Genomic DNA, 19,740 nt, shown 5'->3' with positions numbered 1-19,740 from the left:
AGATACAATTCACAAATCAGTACTCACGAAGATGCATTGAGAACATTAGACAAGTGTATGATGGTGGTGACAAGCAGTTAGCACATTAGCCAACTGAAAATTTGTATGAACACAAACACTAGAGATCAATGCATTTCTAGCCCTTTCAAGCAACAAATAGAATATATGAAAACTAAATTTTCAGGCACCCACATCTCAACAGATTTGGTAAGAAGTGAGAAGTTCTCGGCTGTACTAAATCACTGCATTCTACTAAGTGAAATCCACACCAGATTTAGTAAATCTGAGCCAAAAATATCATGAGCACCCTAAGAAAAGTGGCCAATTTATAGAAAGGGAAATGCGCGAAGAACTGAAATAAATACCAAGTGCATCATACAGAACAAAATCAAACAATAGAACATATAAAGCTTTAGAACACTTGTACCAAGAACACGGACGGTGCAATTGGATGCCTCTTGAATGGACTTTATTGTAGTTCCCTGCTTCCCAATCAGACTTCCAGCTTGAGTAGCAGCCACCAGCAGTCGTGTTGAAATCATCCCACCTGCACTTGGTGGGGCATGGCCAGATTCACCATCTAAACCATCAATAATGCGCTTGTGAACCTTCAAAAGGCCATCCATTGCGGGAGAAATTGGAGCATCTTGCTCCTCCTTTGCTGAAATCATTACCTTCAAGATATATACATGCATCAGAACACGATTGGAAGTACCTTTTCAGGCAGCCTACAAATATAAGCATCAAATTCATAGGACGGTAACATTTGCTAAAAACATAAATGTAATTCCTCTTACATTCATACTGTTAGGCAAACCAGGCAAAAACAGATATAGATTTTCCAGGATACAAAAAAAAACATATAGTGTGCCACCAGCCCATCAAGGAACTTGCATATAAGAGACTGAATCGCTTTATTACACTGCTAGAATATGACCAAGATATATGAATAAAAACAAGATTCGCAGTGCACGCATGCATGAAAACATGTATTTCTATGTATATGGATTGTTAATCCCATTGATTTTTGTGGATGTCAACAAACTCAGTTAACTGGCACCATCAAAAGCATAACTGTGATTTATAAATCGTAAATCCAACTTTAAGAAAAAAGTATTTTCTTTTTTTTGCAATCGAGCACAACTAATGAGAGTAACGTGTTTATTTCTTAAAAGTAGAAAAGCACAATCATGATATTTCAAAAATTATTAGCCAGAAAACATGACCACTAAATGTGAAGGAAATCACACACACAGACACAAAAATGCACCACATGCACGCCTACACACACCGAGGCTACTATTTTTTGACATCAAACACCAGTTCAGACATCACCAAAATATCAGAAGCTAATTTTGTTGAAACCAAAAAGCATCATCATTATAAGAATAAGGAAGACCCCCCCCCCCTTTTTAATATGAATGAGCCAAAGGGAACACACATCCATGCTACCACCACTAGGACTGGGAAACAAGCCGAGCTGCTCCTGGTTTGGCTTGCCATGAACTCGTTCGTGTTCGGTTCATGTAGCTGGCGAGCCAAGCCACGAACAGCCCATTAACAGAAAATGAGTCGAGCACGAACAAAGGGACTCAGCTCGTGTAAGCTCGTATGAAAAATAAGATATATATTATATAATCTAAGTGCAACATATATCACAAAAAGTGGTTTTGTACAGCTTGTTAGTCTATGAGGCATGTGTCATACAGGTTTCTGGTTCAAATCCCATTGTCAGCAACATCAACTTTATGTAATTTTTTTTTACACGAACCAGCTCATGACTTGGCTCAGTTGACTCAAGCTCGACTCAGAATTGAGCTCGGCTCGTCCACCTACGAGCTCGAGCTGAGTTAAATGGTAAATGAGCCAAGCTTGAACAAGTTGGGCTCAGCTCGTTCGGCTCGTTTACCAGCCCTAACCACCACCCAACTCTAATCTAGTGAACCAAAGGAAGAGAGCAAGCACAAAGTAGAATTTGGTGATCAAGAGCTATATTAAAATTGTAATACATAAACAAAGGGATCATACACTTAAAGTTACATTTCCCCCAAACACACCAAAAAGAAAAAAACAAAGAAAGAGGAAGATAAGTAAGCGAGGAAAAGAAGCATAACCTGCGACGAAAAGCAGAGGACAAGAGATGAACAGAAAGCAAAGATGACTTTTCATAATCAAGTTCTTGTACCTTTGCAACAAGAAGAATCAAGAAGCACCAAGGATATGGAAGGCCAGCTTTTAGCGGACAGATATATGAATTCTCAAATAACAATAATGGTACCAATCAAAGAATAAATATGTTAAGCACTAAAACAGCCTTGTCCTTGATCAACTCAAAGGGAAATAGGCAAGTTAAGGGGAGCAAATTAAACTTACGGCTCTTTCTGGTGCACCAGGAACACTATCAAGAATCTTAATGCGGGCCCTGCTCTCCTCACACATCCTTTTAATGAACTCTCCTTTTCTACCAATAATACCACCAACTTTCTGTGCAGGAACCAGCAAACGGAAGACACTTTCCCCTGGCCATCCAGGCCACCTCTTATCACCACCTCCTCCAAGACCTACCTCATCATCACGCCCCTTTTTTTGATGAGACTGTGCATTCCCAGGCACTCCAGTTACGTCTTGGTCAGCAAAAGTTTCAACAGATGCAGCCATAATATTATAACGTCTAAAAAGCAGTAAAAGAAAGTTTGGTAAGCCCATTTCAAAACCCGACGTCTAAACAGCAGTAAAAGAAAGTTTGTTAAGCCCATTTCAAAACCAGCAGCATGCTATAAGCAGACACCCTCAGATAATAGGAAGGAAAAGACAAAAGAAAAGCAAATATCAAGAGCCAAATAGTGTATCAGTCGCCATAAGAAGATGAGGATCATCCTCCACATTTATAGCAATTAGTCCAGAGTAATACCACATGTAGCAGTGTTCTCTTAATAAAGAAAGCAACATAGAACATGATTTCCAACAATAATGAACAACAGTGGAAATGCAAATACATGGATAAATACATAAAGGAGGGTCAAGTAAAAACCATAAGAGATGTTCATGATTACAGCCAAATGGTAAGCAAAGCTATGGAAACCTGGAGTTCCAATAAGAGTAGAATGACAACAAAAATAAGCTCCAAAGACAGATTTCATAGATAATGAGGATTAAATAGCAATTAAGACAACAAAGCATGCACTAGAAATTATACACCTGATTTGCTAAACAATTATGGCAGGAGATTAAGAAACTAATATATGAAAAACTGACACCACACTTTGTCCGATCAAGTACGACCATGAAAAAATAAAACTAGGTTGAAAAAAGTTAATGGGACAAGCACTAAGCCAAGTGAATTTCATGGGAATGCCAGGAAGCAATTTGGATCAAGAGACACCATCAAACTCCCAGCTCAGACCAATGCCAACTCAAATGAACTGCTGAACTTCAACCCCTCAAACCAAATGCCTTCTGCAGGAGGCGGTAATAACCAACTTCTACACTGATGCCACCACCAATGATCTCTTCAATTCTCCGATGGGCCTCCCAACTGCCTTTTTACTTGTTACCTACCAACCATCATCTAAAAGATCCTGCTAAATCCCTGGGCGGTGCACCTGAACAAGAAAGAGGGTAAATGCTGAATCCATTACTCTTGGGGGCATTGGGCAACAATGGATTTCATAGATACATCTATTAAGATTAATGTATCATTTTCGTGTGTGTATATATATATATATATATATATATTGTTAATTGTACATATACATATTATGTATATAGTATAGTATATATGTATATGTTAATGTATATAAGTGTGCATATATATATTGTTAATTGTACATATACATATTATGTATATAGTATAGTATATATGTATATGTTAACATATATAAGTGTGTATATATATATATATATATATATAATTGGAACTAAGTCAAACAATAAAAGATAAGATTCGGAACGCTTTTATTGTATTTCCACACATCCATCTAAGCATATGAATGCTTTGAACCTCACCGAGGACATGGCATTGGATAGAAATGATTGGAGGAAAAGGATTCATGTGGAAGACCCAAAATGAATTTCTTTTTTGGTTCATATCGCTGACCCCAATTGTTTTGGGATGAAGGCGTAGTTGTTGTTGTGAAGTCAAACAAGTTGACTTAGTCCCAACAGCTAGAATTCCAGCCCAAAGCCTAGAGTTCTAGCCGTTGGGAGGTCTCTCCCTCTTTACTTGAGAGGACCTTGTCTCCTATCTTTCTCTATTCTCCCTCTCTTTATTCTCCATAAATAGGGGTGGGTGTGTGCTTTGTAACTAGTGAGAGTTATGGATAGTTTTAGGATTTTTGTGTGTTTTTTAGTGTATTGTTGTGAGGATTAAATGTATTTTTCTTTTATATTTTTAATGTTCTTTATTAATGAAATCTTTCATTCACATTCAATGTGTTTCATTTTAGTTCTTATGTCTTTGTTCAAATGTATTATGTTCTTAGAGTTCATTATGGTGTGCATTGGGATCCGTGTCATTTCATTACATGGTATCAGAGCAAGGCATCAAGGTCTTGAAAAAGATTTGTATTAATGAATGGTATGAATTTAAGGATTTCGCATTCCGGTATGTATCTTTATTTTTTTTCTATCTTTATATGTATGGTAGGCTATGTCACATGGGTGCGGGTACGGATACGGATGCGACACGGGTGCAGAGCAATTTCAAAAATTTTGGACATGGGTACACGGCTATATATATATAACAATATGGTACGGAATGTTGGGCTGCCAAAAGACATCATATTCAAAAAATGAGTGTAGCTGAGATGCGGATGCTTAGATGGATGTGTGGAAATACAATAAAAGATAAGATTCGGAACGAGGAGATACGTAAGAAGGTAGGTGTTGCACCCATTGAAAATAAGATGCGAGAGAATCGTTTACGGTGGTTTGGACATATTCGGCGAAGGCCTAATGATGCTCTAGTTAGAAGGTTGGAGAAATGGGAAAATATATTAGTTAAAAGAGGTCGGGGTAGGCCTAGGAAGACTTGGATGGAGATGATAGGAAAGGATATGAATGCTTTGAACCTCATCGAGGACATGGCATTGGATAGAAATGATTGGAGGAAAAGGATTCATGTGGAAGACCCAAAATGAATTTCTTTTTTGGTTCATATCGCTGACCCCAATTGTTTTGGGATGAAGGCGTAGTTGTTGTTGTTGTTGTTGTTGTTGTTGTTGTTGTATATATATATATAACAATAATAAGACTCAGTCAAAGTTGTGCCCATTAGGGGACATGACTATATATAACAATAATAAGACTCGGCTATATATATATTTTTTTAAAAATATAAAACAAATATCGATTTTTTTTAGTTTTTATACGTCTTTTGCCCTAAAAATAGACAAAATTAGACTCGGTCACAGTTGACCGAGTCCAAAATGTGGATGGACTCGGCCCGGGTGCGTTGATCGAGTCCGACAGTTGGTTGACCGTGTCCGCACCCGTGTCGGGTACGGGCGACGCGGGTGCGTCGACCTTTTAGCCGAGTCTGTGTGACTTAGATGGTAGGTGTTTTTAAAAGGGTTATATTAAAAATAAATGTTTTCTTTTGAAATTAGAATATGTATAGATTGTTGTCTTTTGATATATGAAATATATGTTTTGGATTATGAATATTAATGCTGAAAATTTACATTTTGCAAAAATATGTGGTTTCTTAAAAATCTTATGTGTTTCATGCTATGTCACAGGGACTCGGCCAACTAGGTGTTGCACCTGCATCGACGCGACGCAGATGCTCGTGCGGGTGTGGCACCCGGTACGATCAACCTGACCCTAGAATTCTGACCGTTGGAAGGTCTCGCCCTATATATATAATTGGGACTAAGTCAAACAAGTTGAGTTAGTCTCAATGGCGAGAATTCTAGCCGTTGGAAGGTCTTGCCCTCTTTACTTGAGAGGACCTTCTCTCCTCTCTTTCTCTATTCTCCCTCTCTTTATTCTCTATAAATAGGGGTGGGTGGGTGATTTGTAACTAGTGAGAGTGATGGATAGTTTTAGGATTTTTGTGTGTTTGAGTGCATTGTAGCGAGGATTATGTAATTTTCTTTTGTATTTTTAATGTTCTTTATTAATGGAGTTATTAATTCACATTCAATGTATATCATTTTAGTTCTTATGTTTTTGTCCAAATGTATCATGTTTTTGGAGTTCATTATAAAGTGCATTGGGATCTGTGGCATTTCGTGACAACATCCCCACTTACTGGCTCCCAAACAAAGCCTTATAACCTAAGGTTTTTCAATCTAAACTCAAAGGATTTTCAACTTATCTATTGTCTTCCACCACGCAGTGGGTTTTTTTCTTTGTTCTTCTATTGGATCTCAACATAGTTTTCTACCCCTTCCTCGTCTTCTCTCTTTTTCTGCCTCCTCTTTTACATACGCATACATATATACAATTACACATACATTATACATATGTACATAAATACATAAATATGTGTATGTGTGTGTCTGTCCAATGTATCCTATACTTCATACCTGTGTCTACCACCCATATTACTATCCAGGTAACATAGAATCTTATATGCTAATGTCAAACCACTTGCCACCTCTAGTATGACATTCCATACCTTAAGCTTATCAGAAAATAGCTAATCATTGCAACAATAGACAAAAGTCTCAAAAACATGTATGCACAGTCCATGATTGAAAATTCCATAATATGTACAAGACGAGAGAGCTTGGTATTAAGGGCGTTTTTCAATGTATCAAATCTCATATTCTAAGATCTCAGTAAGGCGTTGAATTACTTATAAATTGGACTCCAATATTGGATTTATGATCCCATGTTTGATGACCACCAGGGATTTGAGATTAATTCTTCATATCCACCTATGCAATGTATGCAAACAATCCAATTGCACAGACAAAGGCTACCAAAGATAAATTTCACAAATCAATACCATAACTAATTCGGATCCCTAATTTCCCAAATCAGAAACATCATCATAAGACACATCCAAAGCATCAACCACATACACCAAAAAACCAAAGAACCATAAATTCACACGCCAAAAAAAATCCATCCAAAACTCCATAAAGATAGAAAATCACAACCAATCACGACAAACCCTTGGATAAGCCAACACAAATTGACTTTGGGTTTCCAAGAGAACATACCAAATTTCACACAAAAAAAACATGAAAGCCATAACATCCTTCGACTTATATGATCTAATGTTACACAACACCATCGCATATAGGATAGGAAAACCCTAAAAAACAAATGGAGAAAACAAAAAACAAAATTTTAGCAAACCCCAACTTCATATAGCAAATGCATAATCACCCAACCTCATTAGAGGTCCACAAAACATCTAATTCCATGCACCCCCACAAAAGAAAAGCTAGAAGAAAGACATTCCAACTCAGAAGAACCAATGAAAAGGGGGGAGAAGAAAAGAAAGGTAACCACTCAATTCTTTCTAATTATTCTTGATGATCATTTTCTACCTTGTTTGTACCATAGTCACCAATATCGTTCAAGGTATTATCTCGGCGAGGATATTTCTCGAAGAGATTTTCAAAAGTCGAAAAATCTGGAGAAAATCTCGGTAGTTCAAAATATATATAAATATATATATATATATAACAACAAAAATGCTAAGAAACTAATAAGTTTTGCATTATTTTTCTTCCAAAAATATAAATAAACATGTTTTAAAAGGTTTTCAAAAATAAAAGAAACAAAAAAATAGGAAACGCAAACTAAAAAAGAGAGTTTTTCCCAAAAATATCTTGATATTTTGTCTTTTGATGATATTTTGAAAATATCGCAAGATATTCCCTTTAATATCTGCTACCTTAAAATATTGGCATTTCTCACGATATTTTCAAAATATCGCCGATATTGGTGACAGTGGTTGTACTTATCTTTAGAGAGATTGTAGTTCTCTTACGTCCTAGTGAGGTCGTCCTCCTTCTTCTGGTCAATCTTCTTGGTCATTTTTTGCCAATTTGTAGCAATGAATGATGAGGTAGTGCTTCACAACAATAAATCTCGAGAGGTGATAGACAGCTATCTTGCCATTTGTGAGGCTCGACACCCTCGAACAAGAGGCAAACAAGGTCTCTAGTGATGGCTATCATGGTTGGCCCACCCGGTGACTCGGTTAAAAACCGTTTGGTGTCTAACACATAAATTGGCTTGACTCGGCAAGTCAACTCGAATGACTTGGAATATTTAAAAAATATAATTTTTAAAAATAGAAATACATTTAAACTATTAAAAATATATAAAAATAAAAAATTAACATGGTGAGCTTTTGCTGCACATTTTGCTATTACAAGTCCAATTGAATCCAATCCATTAATACCCCTAGTTCAGAGTTAATATGGTATGGAGACCCATATCCAAATTTCATGTTTTTTTTGTGTATTTCACGGTTTCCTACTACGCTTTAAGTCAACTTCAATTCGCTCTACTCACCTTGGACTTACGCATGGACCATAGCCCACAGCTGCTCTTTTCTTTGGATCCATTTTTTTTGTGCACCGGGACCCACCAAGTCTTGTCTTGGCACAAATTCTATGAGGATCCCAAATATCAAAAACTTGCAGATTTATTTTCTTTTTCTTAAACAAAACAAACAAAAGAAAAAAATGCACATATAATACTTGTAATTTGAACACCATCACCGAAAGCTTCTAGAAGTGCTTGGGAAGCATGAAACAATGCTTTTTGTTTCATGCTTCTAGAAATTTCTAGGGAGCTTGATTGTGCAGAATGGAAAGTTTTGTTTTTTAGTATAATTTTGAACTTTCTTCATATCGAAAAATACACTTTTCATGGTAGAAAATTTATATTTTTCTTTCAAGATTTTTACTTTTATTATAAAACATACATGTATGACATGTACTTTTGGTATAAAGGATTAAAAGATGCATTTAAGGAAAAGTACAGGTTTAGGTTAACTTTTTATGTCACCTCCCACTCAATTCGATTGTCAGTTCTTACTTGCTTTCCCTTGTGCTTCCTAAACGTTTCATGCTTCATGGATTCACTCTCGCTTATCACTTTATGCATCGCTTCTCAACCCACTTCTAACACAAGTACTTATGGTTTTAGTCTTAACATGTAAGAATGGAGTCCCCCCCCCCCCCCCGAAAAAGTAAAACTCTCCTTTTACTGTTTTCCTTGCATATGCTAGATTGACACCTTTTCTTTCTTCATTGGACAGATCTTTTCTAAATACAAATGGGAGAAAAGCTACAACTCTGAAAGAAGTTGCACTATCTGGCAATTCAAATGCTTAAAGGCACTTTAAATATAAAAACTCACTGAACAAGTGAACATTGCCCTTGTTAAGATTAGTATATCGCATTATTCCATTAGGTTGTAGCCAGAAAGCTTCCAATTATACCATAGTAACCGTAGATCACACACACACACACACACACACACACACACACACACACACACACACACACACACACACACACACACACACACACACACACACACGGCACACTCAAGTGTAAATACATGCATGCACGACACCATCTTCTAATAAATAACAAGAAATTTCACAGTCATCTTCTAACAACTATCATCTACAAAAATGTGCGGCAAAGACTAATGGTCCCCAGCTAGTTTTTTGTAGGCTGCAGTATTAATTAACTGTATTGTAACAAGCATACACAAAACCAACTATGAGCATTGCTGTGAAAGCCAATCTTCTCATTCGATATACATTCTCTTCCCAACTGAAGAACTCCCCAACAAGATACCGGTGACCAACACACGCATTTTCACAAAACAACGTCGAACCCATTAACCAAAAGCAACTGACAGCTCCGCAGAAGTCAATCACCACGAAGAACAACAAACAACATATCAATGACTATTAACGACTATATTCGGGCACAAGAACACTTCTGAAATAAAGAAAACACCATAAAACCTCTCAAAAAGAAACTCCACAAACACGATGAAAACCAAAAGAACCACAAACCACTCACACATCACTCAGCCATACCACAACCCAAAAAACAAAAACAAAAAGAGCAAAAAGATACACAAACGTCAGCTATCCAATCATTGGCACCCAAAGAAAGCAGGCAAAATGAATTCATTCCCCAATTAGGAAAAACACAAAAATACGCTAAAATTTTTCCATCCGGAAACTCATTATGATGCTTCCGACCATAGCAACCAAAACCCTAAAACTATGCACAAAGAATCAAATTCGAAGCAAATGCAAGCGGAAATCAAAATAGATAACCATACTGGAAATCTCGAACTACCAAACAGCAAAAATGAAAGAAATAGGGATAAATGAAACGAGGAAACAGCGACTCACGGTATTCTACAGCAAGATGAGGAGATTCTGCGATGTTGGTGTTGTTAATGGCGGTCGAAGCGAGGGCGCGAGCGATAGGGGAAGGACGAAAACGAATTCTAGGGGTGTAGAGAGAGAGAGAGAGAGACTTAGGGGTTTGTGGGTCGTGTGCTCGGCGCGGGTTTGGTATTGCCCTCACCTCACCCTCACCTATCAAAAGCACTTACTCACAGAGATACGTAGGCACGAAGATACGTGACACGAGTTCGACTTGCAATTTGGAAAAAAATCGAAGAATAGGATACGAATGCACACCAATTTTTTTTAATAAATAAATTTAGATGTTTTAATAGTAAAAATTGCGTTTTTATTAAAAAATAAAATAAAATAAAATAATGTATGTACATATCAGTATTGGTATGACCGTACCTGGCGTGTATGCTTGTGTCACCAGGGACATTGGCTCAAAATGGTGTGTGCAATATGACGCACAGTGGGTTAAGGAAATTTGGTTGTGGTTTGGGTGAGTATTGAGACCTGATCGTGTCTGGATTTGATCTAGGCTCATGTGGGTTAGAGTATGATGGAACAGGCTGACCCAAGGATTGGAGAAATTGTGGACTAAAGGTGAGTCCATGTGAGCTTGATTGAACATATGTGATTACCTGACAATCATTGGACACTTTAGTGCACCCCGCACCTGATTTGCCTTTAGCTCTATTGTAACGCCTTAAGATTTTTAACTCGAAAAACACCACGTAAAAAAACAAATCCATCATCAACGAAAACCTTTTTAATTTCTGGTTAAAACTTTAGGCAGGTTGCGGATCACTTAATACCAATAAGGTTGAATTTAATGCGGATAACATTAAACATCTAAAATACTTCAATCTCAATGTAAATCCATAATAGACAATAATGTTTTCTCAAAATAAATAATAAAGTTTATCTAAAATTTAATTCTTGAGAAATAGAAATAACTTGCTATGTGATGTTGTCGCAACATCTCGCATCCGCTTCAGTAAACTACTCATTACCTAAAATTTTGTAAGGGATTAGATATCCGCAAGCTGCCGGTAGAAATACAATGGCTAAACATACATGCATGAAAGCAACAAAAAATGAAACATTTTTTTTCATACATACACAAAAAATAAATGTTTATCAGTGGATAAACATATTTACAATTAATTATCGCACAATAATTTAAAATCATACATATCAATCCCACTTATGCATGGCCAATAAATTTATACATGACTTACTAGTGCAAGCTAAACGTTCATATTAGGCATGGGTAGCTTATAGTTCATTTTATTTATATTATCTTTCTTATATGGCATGTGAGGCTTCACTACAATATATTTTTATTTTTCTTTCATAGACAATATCTGAATTAAAGGCACAACCCATATGTATATTCAATCAAATTGTATTTTATTATCCTAATCTTGCACATCTTCCAACACCTTCAACCAACCTGATATATTAAAATTTTATTCATCTTAATCATTTTCACTACCCCCCTTAGCATAAATGGTAGTTATCTCTTATCTCTATGGTTGGGAAAACAATTCTTCGTGTTTAATAATGACCCACCGAAACTAGTGTACCCCTTACTCTTTTCTTGTGGTTTAATAAGAGAAATTTATTCTCAAAATCTGAATTTAAATTCAATTCCTGTTATTAGGACTTGAATCCAAAATTTTCCTTTAATCGATTGTTGAAAATCAATCCAAATTCAAAGTCCATCATGACTTTAAAAATCCATTCTTATTTCAGAATTTTCAATTCCCTTTCTGTTCGTCTGAAGATTTAGCTTTCCAAAATTTTGATCATTCCGAGACTTAGAATTTCAAGTCTCTTCTTCCAGATTCATTTCAAATTTTGAGTTACATTCAAAATCTAACTTTTTCAAATCAAGTTTAACATTTTGGATCATTTCTTCACTCCATTATCACATTTATTTCAGAATCACTTGGAAAATCTTCAAATTTCTAAAATATTTTCTCAAAAGCATACATTTCTGCATTTTGCATTACACAAGCATGATTCTTTGTGCATTTTTTAGACTTAAAATAAATTCTTAGATGATATTTTAGTAAAGCAAAAAGCATAAATTGGATCATTGGTTCGATTACCCCTGGTAAAGGCGTCAGGAACGATCAAACCTCGTACCGACAAGCGAATCTCGTCTCTCCATTTTTTCCGCAAATTTTCAAAACACATTATGAAGTGGAAACAGTGGTCCCTTGCTTCTTAAAGAAGTGAGCATAAGGGTGGAGTACTCATGGAGTTTTACATAGCGGGCACTGAAACAGGGCTGAAGTGCTGAACCAACTCTCAGAGATAATGAAAGTGAGTAGAATTTTCATCTGTAACTGACCCAACTATATGAACAAACAAAATTTATGTGTGAGATTTTCGAAGCAAATGTTAATCAACTAGCATTACATTCATGACGTAGCAGAAGCTTAACAATGGATTTTGGAATTGATTATTAACAGGAACGATCCCCATTTGAAACAAACCATTTAAGCAACGAAAAGAAATTGAGCTTATATCCTATCATGAAACATCTCAGTCTGTTGCTGGAACCCCTCTACTCCCCTAATTAACAACAGAAGACAGAGTCCAGAACCCCAAAATCCATCCCATCCTTGCCCCAAGAACAACAGAAGATAGACCTACATGTCCACAAAATCAATTAACAGCACTACAAATGTCTACAGCAACTATGACACTACAACTTGTCTACAGAAATTCAGTTGAAGAAATCACAACTAAGGCACACATAAGAAGCCTGTACAGCCAGCAGGATCACCAAGCTTTCCCCTTTTCATTCCTCGCCACCTTCTGCTTCCTTGCCCTCTGCAGCAACTCCCTTTTGCTGGGTCGAAACAGTCACCTTGTTGTCAAAATCTTCGGACTTTCCCAACAATATCTCGATCTATACAATTCATTTAAACTCAGATCCATCAACATAACTAGCTTTTAGGAATTGAAAAACAACCTAATGATTTATGCACTATAAACTGCATCTACATATGCAGCACGTGGACAAGCACATGGATGCGGCTCACCTTGGCTTTTTGAACATGACGGCCTTTGTTTTCATCCTTTGTATCGATGGTGGATGTCTGGATCTCTGCACAAGAGAAGCATCTAAGGTTAATGATATCCTGGAACAGAGTGTTTCTCATTGAAGCTGAGTGCTACAATATTATCAAACAGAATATATAACATTCCAAGAGCTTACTTTTTTCCACAGCCAGTCCATTGTTCTTCAAGATCTCAGAAATAGTCACCACAGTAGCTATGGCTGGATTGTATGAACACCAAACATGTCAGCCACATGAAGGCACAATGTGCATTTGTAGGGTAGGAAAAAGGGACATATATGAACTAGTAGTCATGTATTGATACCAAAATCATGTAGAACAGAAGCTATTCAAAGACTTGCCTCTTGTCAGAGTTGAAATTTTTAATTGCAACAAATCAGGTGAAAGAGCCAAGTAAGGTACTTCATCGAGCAAACCACAATCTGCACAGTGCCGCTTTCTTAGGTCCAGGAGAATTTCAGGTGCATTTGGTAAGTTAACCTGATAGATTTGAAATCTCTTTAGTCCTAACGAGGATATCTTATCTTCAGTTTGAAACGTACATTGTTTGAATATTTTAGAGGTATGCAGGATTCTGATTAATTCAACTTTAGTAAGATCTGCCGCCGTTTGTTTGTTTTTCATTTGAGTTTGTTAAGAATTTTGCAGTTCCTACAGATGTTTTGGGAGTTTGGACCAAGGCAGTGAAAATAACAAGAAGAGCTATTGGGGGTGGCTTAGCAATAAGATTGAGTTTTAGCACTCAGTTATGTACTTACAAAAATGTCTAGTGAATCTGGGAGCGCACAGTTGCTTGTTTGAGGCCTTGGTTTGTAGATTACTGCACAGGTCTGCACTTAGGCAAATAGAAGAATGTAGTTAACACGTCTGGTGAATGTGAGAGTCGACAGTTGCATGTGTGAGGCCTTGGTTTGTAGTTACTGCACAGGCCTGCACTTTTTGGATAGTAGGCACTGAGATGCTAATCTAGAGTTTCAAATCTTCTACTTTTTATGGTCTTCTTTACTGGGCGAGGTATATTATTGACCAATCCGTTGGTACATAATTGGCATTTTGCTTCTTAAAATATATGGAGATTTTGGTTCCGGTTTGAAATTGCATTTGGGAAATGCATTGGTTACATTGCAATCCCTTTTCTTTATTGAACTGTTGCTTCAGCAACCCATTGCCTTATTTTCATGATAATTTTAGTTGCTTTTCTCAATCTTATGCAATAACTTAAAATTTCTCTACTTGGAAGAGGGAGCCATCCATATGTTGCCTTCCATGGTTTGTTTTGTGATTGGGAATTTTGTGTAGCATCTCTTTGTAGCACCAAGGAGCAGTATCTGCATGATGGTGGTGCAGAAGCATCAACGTGTGAGTGCATACTGGTAAGCATTCATGAGCCAACTGCAAATAGTTCTTTGTCCGAGCACCACTGCTTTCAGCTGATAGCGATCCTCTGCAATGCCTTCTGAAGGAAAAGTTGCAAAGTTAAGAGAAAGCGATAAAAGACTCTGTTCTTAGATTTAGATTCACCGTCATTTTCGGGGACTTCAGATCCTGAGAAAGCAGAAGATTGGATGAGAGAGATTGAACGCATATTTGCTATCTTGGAGGTACAAGAAGAGAAAAAGACTTTGTTCGGGACATATAGCCTGAAGAGTGATGAAGAGAGGTGGTGGAAAACCACCAAAGTGGTGAAATTTGGATCGGTGCCTGTTGTTGGTTGGGAGGACTTCAAAACAGTCTTTCTGGATGCATATTTGTTCATGCGAGGGAAAGAAAAATGCAAGAGTTCCTTGACCTCAAACAGAGAGGGATGTCCTTGATAGATTACACGAGTCGATTCCATCACCTCGAGTGCTATTGCCCAAGTACGTATTCGACAGAGAGAGCCCGAGCGATGAACTTCACTTGAGGCTTGAGGGATGGGCTGAGAGGCAAGGTGTTGCTTCGAGAGCCTCAGACTCTCAATGAGGCATGGATAAGGCTACTGTGATAGAGGAAAACTGGGAGGCTACAAGGAAGACCCGAGAATATGTTGAGTCCTCAGGTCAGAAGAAGGATGATCGTAAGACTATTATCCGACACAGGAGGAGGAGGAGGACCCTGTATCATAGGACAACCCCACCCTAGAGACAGCGGACGCAAGCAGGTAGGAAGCAGCAACAGAGACCACCAGCTGCACAAGTATGCCAAAAAGTGTCAGAGAGAGAGACCACGTAGGCTGCCCATGCCCGCAAGACAATGGTGTTTGCCTGTACTGTGGCTGGATGGGACATATATTCAAGAATGCCCGCAGAGGTTGGCTCTACCTTAGCAACCGCAACAGCAACAATGACATCAACCACCCAACCACCGCAGAAGACTGTTGGGCGCATATATGTAGCTAAAGTCGAGAAAGCTGGCCCAAGCGACAAAGTGATTGAAGGTACCCTTTCCATTGCAAATTTCTCTGCACAATTGTTATTTGGTATCCTGTGATTTTGTGAATCAATGTTTCTACCAAGGAATTGAGTCTTGGGTTAGAGGTCACCACTCATTTGAGAGAGGAGTCTAGTTGTTTCTTGTTCATTCCATGCGTAGAGGTTTCGATCGACGGACAAGTGTTTGCAGCTAATTTGATCCTTCTAAATATGATGGGTTTCGATGTAATTCTAAGTATGGATTGGCTCTATGAAAACTTCGTCTGTTTGAAGTGCCATGGCTGGAAGGTCTTATTGGAGATGCCCGATCATCTTATGATAGAATTCAATGTGGTGGACATTTTCAGAGATGGGAGGTTGATCTCTGCACTGAAGGTGCAGAAATATGTTCAGCAGAAAGGCCAAAAGTATTGTGGCTCCGACCATCTGGTAGGAGTGGGCTGTACATACCAACAGGGGCTCTGCTTGTCTGGTAGGAGCAGCTAGTGCACGTCACCTAGTGTTGAGATGCTGCAGGTCAAAACCCAATGGTATAGTTGTATAACTGGTAGGGGTCTGCCGTCTGCCTAACCCAGCATGCCTTAAAAAAAAAAACACTTTGTACAAGTCACTATGTGATATGACGTTGCAAGTTCTAACCCCACTGATAGATGGGTGGTTGAATAGTTTGAGCAAGGCCTCAAGCCTGTCTGGGTTGGCTTAAAGGTTGTTTGTACGAGGGGCCAAAATTCCCCCAGCTCTGTTATGGAAGAAAAAAAAAGCTGGATTAAGTTTCTTTTTTACTTGTTGCTGATTGCACCAGAGGTGTTTAGGGTGGCCTTAAGGTACAATCGGTTTTACCGTGCCCTGTTCTCAGCACCCGACGGCTTAAAACTGCAAGTTCCCCTTCCTCACCCAGGGATTTGACCTTGCCGAGAGGGATGCACACCCTGAGTTTCGAACTCGCGACATTCCTTCAACTTGAGAATTTACTAACAAGAGCTTTGGTTTCATTCTGATAAACTCTGCATTGGATCATGCAGGCTATTTACATTTTCATGGTGATTTTTTTTTTTTGATATCAAGGAGGAACGACCATTATGGTTCAGACATCTCATTGCAAGCTCAGAGGTTGATTTACATCACATGTGCAGATCAGGTGCAATCACATTGCACACTTTGAGTGTGCCGTTGCACCTGACAGTCATCCATCTGGGTACAGCCTGGTGGGCCCAGCAGAAAATGGAGGGCAGATCAGTTGAAGCGGCACACTAAAGTGTGCAATGTGATTGCACCTGATCTGCCTTTGTCTATCAAGAGCTTGGTACTACAGGTAAAAAGATCAGGTGCAATATGATTGCACAAATATTTGTGCATTAATTCCCAGATTACCCTTCATCTTGGGGATAGGCCTGTCAGTTGTGAGGCCCAAGGCCTGATGGAGGGCAAGCAGGTGCTTAATGCATAAATTTTGTGCCATGTGATTGCACCCGATCCGGACTCATACTACAGAGGCTTTTGATATTTCAGATTTGACAATGTCGCCGGTATCCCTGTCGGCCCTTAATCGTTTGGCCAATGATTCAGGTGAATTGGCTGATACAGAATCTCAAGTGAATCGTTCTGAATCGACTAAAAAATAATTAAAAAATATTTTGTGTCAATCAGAATGTGACACATGTAAAAACCACTAAAATAATATTAAAATATAATTTTAAGAATTTTTACATTTATTAAAATATAGCCGATTAAGGCTGATACTGATAACATTGGTTCTAACACTGCCTGTACATCCATACCATAGTTTCATGGTAGTTTGACAGTAGACATGCAAACGGGTCATTCAAGACCAAGATTCCTTTTGGGATCTCATATTGAAGATCCAGATCCGCATGAACTAAACAAGATAACAAGACAAACAAAATTTAATGAAGAGATGTCAAGAATTGCATTTGATGATGGGGTTCAGTTCAACTACCACACTGGCTGTGTCAAGTAACTGGAAGCAAGGCAGATAATGTATATCCTAAGGGGTGCAAATAGAATCGAATACTTTATTTTGAGACCTTAAATAAGATCCAAATGTGAATCCCATTGAATTGGGATTTGTCTGCCTAACCCCAGCTTGCCAATCAGAAAAAAAAGAATTAGAATGTGTATAATCATATTAATTTTGGATTTGAGATCGAATTCGGAGTATCGGGACTAGGGATGTCAATGAATCTGGTTTGGTTCAGACCCAGACCTGATTTGAGATGGTGGTACCGGGTTCAATCAGACTCACCATAAGAGAAACCACACTCAGATCCTATAAGGATTACATGAATCAGACAAGGACCTTAGCCGGTAAATTTATATTTTTTATCCTTTTCACATTGAAAATTTGTAGGTCTTAGACGGAACTCAGGTCGGGCCAAGGTCTGGTATGAAAGTTCTCAAACCATACCCGGATCCATATATTAATCGGATCCTTCAGGTCTGGTCCGGATTCAATCTGAACCTTCTTATTTATCACCAAACCCTGACTATATAGGGTTGGGTCCAGGTCAAACCTGACCCATTAACAACCCTAATCCGGACTCAATGCTACTTCACTGGATTTGATTTGGATCCAGACCTGAATATGGAATCAGATCAATCATACCGGACTGCATCCAATCCTTTTGCACCACTCAGTTCCTACAGCAACCTTACTTGCAGCTTTGGAGATTGACGAATAGATACAGTTCGGCACTTCAAATTGGTAATAATTGTTTTCTCAAAAACAAAAAAAGGCTTCAAAAAATAAATGGTAGTGATTGCAACCAAGGAATGGTGAACCGCCAGAGAAATTTTTCTGTTAAAGTGACTTTCCTCAAATCATGCTTGAATGCCAAGAGCTTAGCCCCAAGGAGTTTGGTATAGTGGGAGGGGGCCTTGGCTGATAAACGGGTGGTCAGGGTTTTATTTCCATGAGTGTCGGCTCCTTGCATATAAGAAAGGGCAAGAGCATCATGTCCCTGGATCATGCCGAAACAAGACAACTCCCTCAGGGCTAGGGGCGTGCCACGGGTTTACACTATCAGGTAAGCGTCTGTAAGTAAGGCAGGCATAGCCAGTGCTGCTAGGCCTTTGATCTCGGGGCGGTTTCTCCCTTCCTTAAGAAACAATGAAAAAAAAAATCAGGGAAGAAAAATTTATACAGGTGTAGCAAAATGACATGTATGAGCAGTTAATTGGTCCTTTAACATTCAAGGATACCATGTTAGGTTGTCACCAAGACATTGAGAGGAATTGTCACATGAAAATTGTAGGACAGGCTCAAACTATCTATCTAGTCTTTAACATGACACATCTTCATGATTAATTAGCAACAGTTAGTACAACCAAAACAAAAGGTGAGAGGCAAACAATACCGATTTGGTTCATGTATGTCAAAGCCATTGAGAAACATGTCTTAAAACTCAGCATTCCACAGAAAAGTCTATCAAAAAAGATGATATTCCACAGAAAGAATGGCGGGCGTTCAACTAATACCAGTTGATTTGGTTGTGAATTGCACACTATTCCATTTTAAAAAGTCTCAACTAAGAGATTTGGGTCATTGTAACGAGTTATTTTTAGTGGGCAAGTTACAGATGCAGCAAAATTCACCATATTATTCTGTCAAGCTCATAGGATGACACATTTGACCTTACACAACTTCAACGTCCACTTGACACACACACACACATATACTGCAATGATACAAAAGAAGCTCTACAAGGAAGGGATAAATTTTTTTTTGTTGATGGCTATTTCACATTTTGTTAGTTAGAGGTCCCTCAAAGAAGCCCATGGAGCAGACTTTTGGCAGAAATGTTATCAGACGCGTAGACATGATATATGAATTCTTCGAAATCATGCTTTCCTTTTT

The 19,740-nt window shown here is 38.2% G+C and overlaps 1 protein-coding gene and 1 long non-coding RNA gene across 2 annotated transcripts in view; both read right to left on the bottom strand.

Moving 5' to 3' along the window:
• The window catches only part of LOC149830528 (flowering locus K homology domain-like), a 30,552-nt gene extending 20,073 nt beyond the window's left edge, over positions 1 to 10,479 (bottom strand). Inside the window, exons 1-3 of the mRNA XM_090016587.1 lie at positions 10,355 to 10,479; positions 2,374 to 2,671; positions 428 to 674 (exon numbers count right to left, since the gene is read on the bottom strand). Of these exons, the coding sequence (XP_089872713.1) occupies positions 428 to 674; positions 2,374 to 2,658 (532 nt within the window). The 5' untranslated portion in view covers positions 2,659 to 2,671; positions 10,355 to 10,479. The remainder of the gene's footprint in view (positions 1 to 427; positions 675 to 2,373; positions 2,672 to 10,354) is intronic.
• A 2,469-nt stretch (positions 10,480 to 12,948) lies between these two features.
• LOC149830527 (uncharacterized) lies at positions 12,949 to 13,665 on the bottom strand. Its single transcript, XR_016433677.1, has 3 exons — positions 13,593 to 13,665; positions 13,417 to 13,481; positions 12,949 to 13,283 (listed from the first exon to the last, which is right to left on the bottom strand). It is a non-coding gene; the product is annotated as an uncharacterized LOC149830527 (long non-coding RNA).
• Between the last annotated feature and the right edge of the window lie 6,075 nt (positions 13,666 to 19,740).

The sequence above is a fragment of the Nuphar pumila genome, chromosome 8 (assembly GCF_984573655.1).
Source record: "Nuphar pumila chromosome 8, dmNupPumi1.hap1.1, whole genome shotgun sequence".
Taxonomy (NCBI): domain Eukaryota; kingdom Viridiplantae; phylum Streptophyta; class Magnoliopsida; order Nymphaeales; family Nymphaeaceae; genus Nuphar; species Nuphar pumila.
The sequence above is the reverse complement of the archived record's forward strand: the minus strand, read 5'-3'. Positions and strand labels throughout refer to the sequence as shown.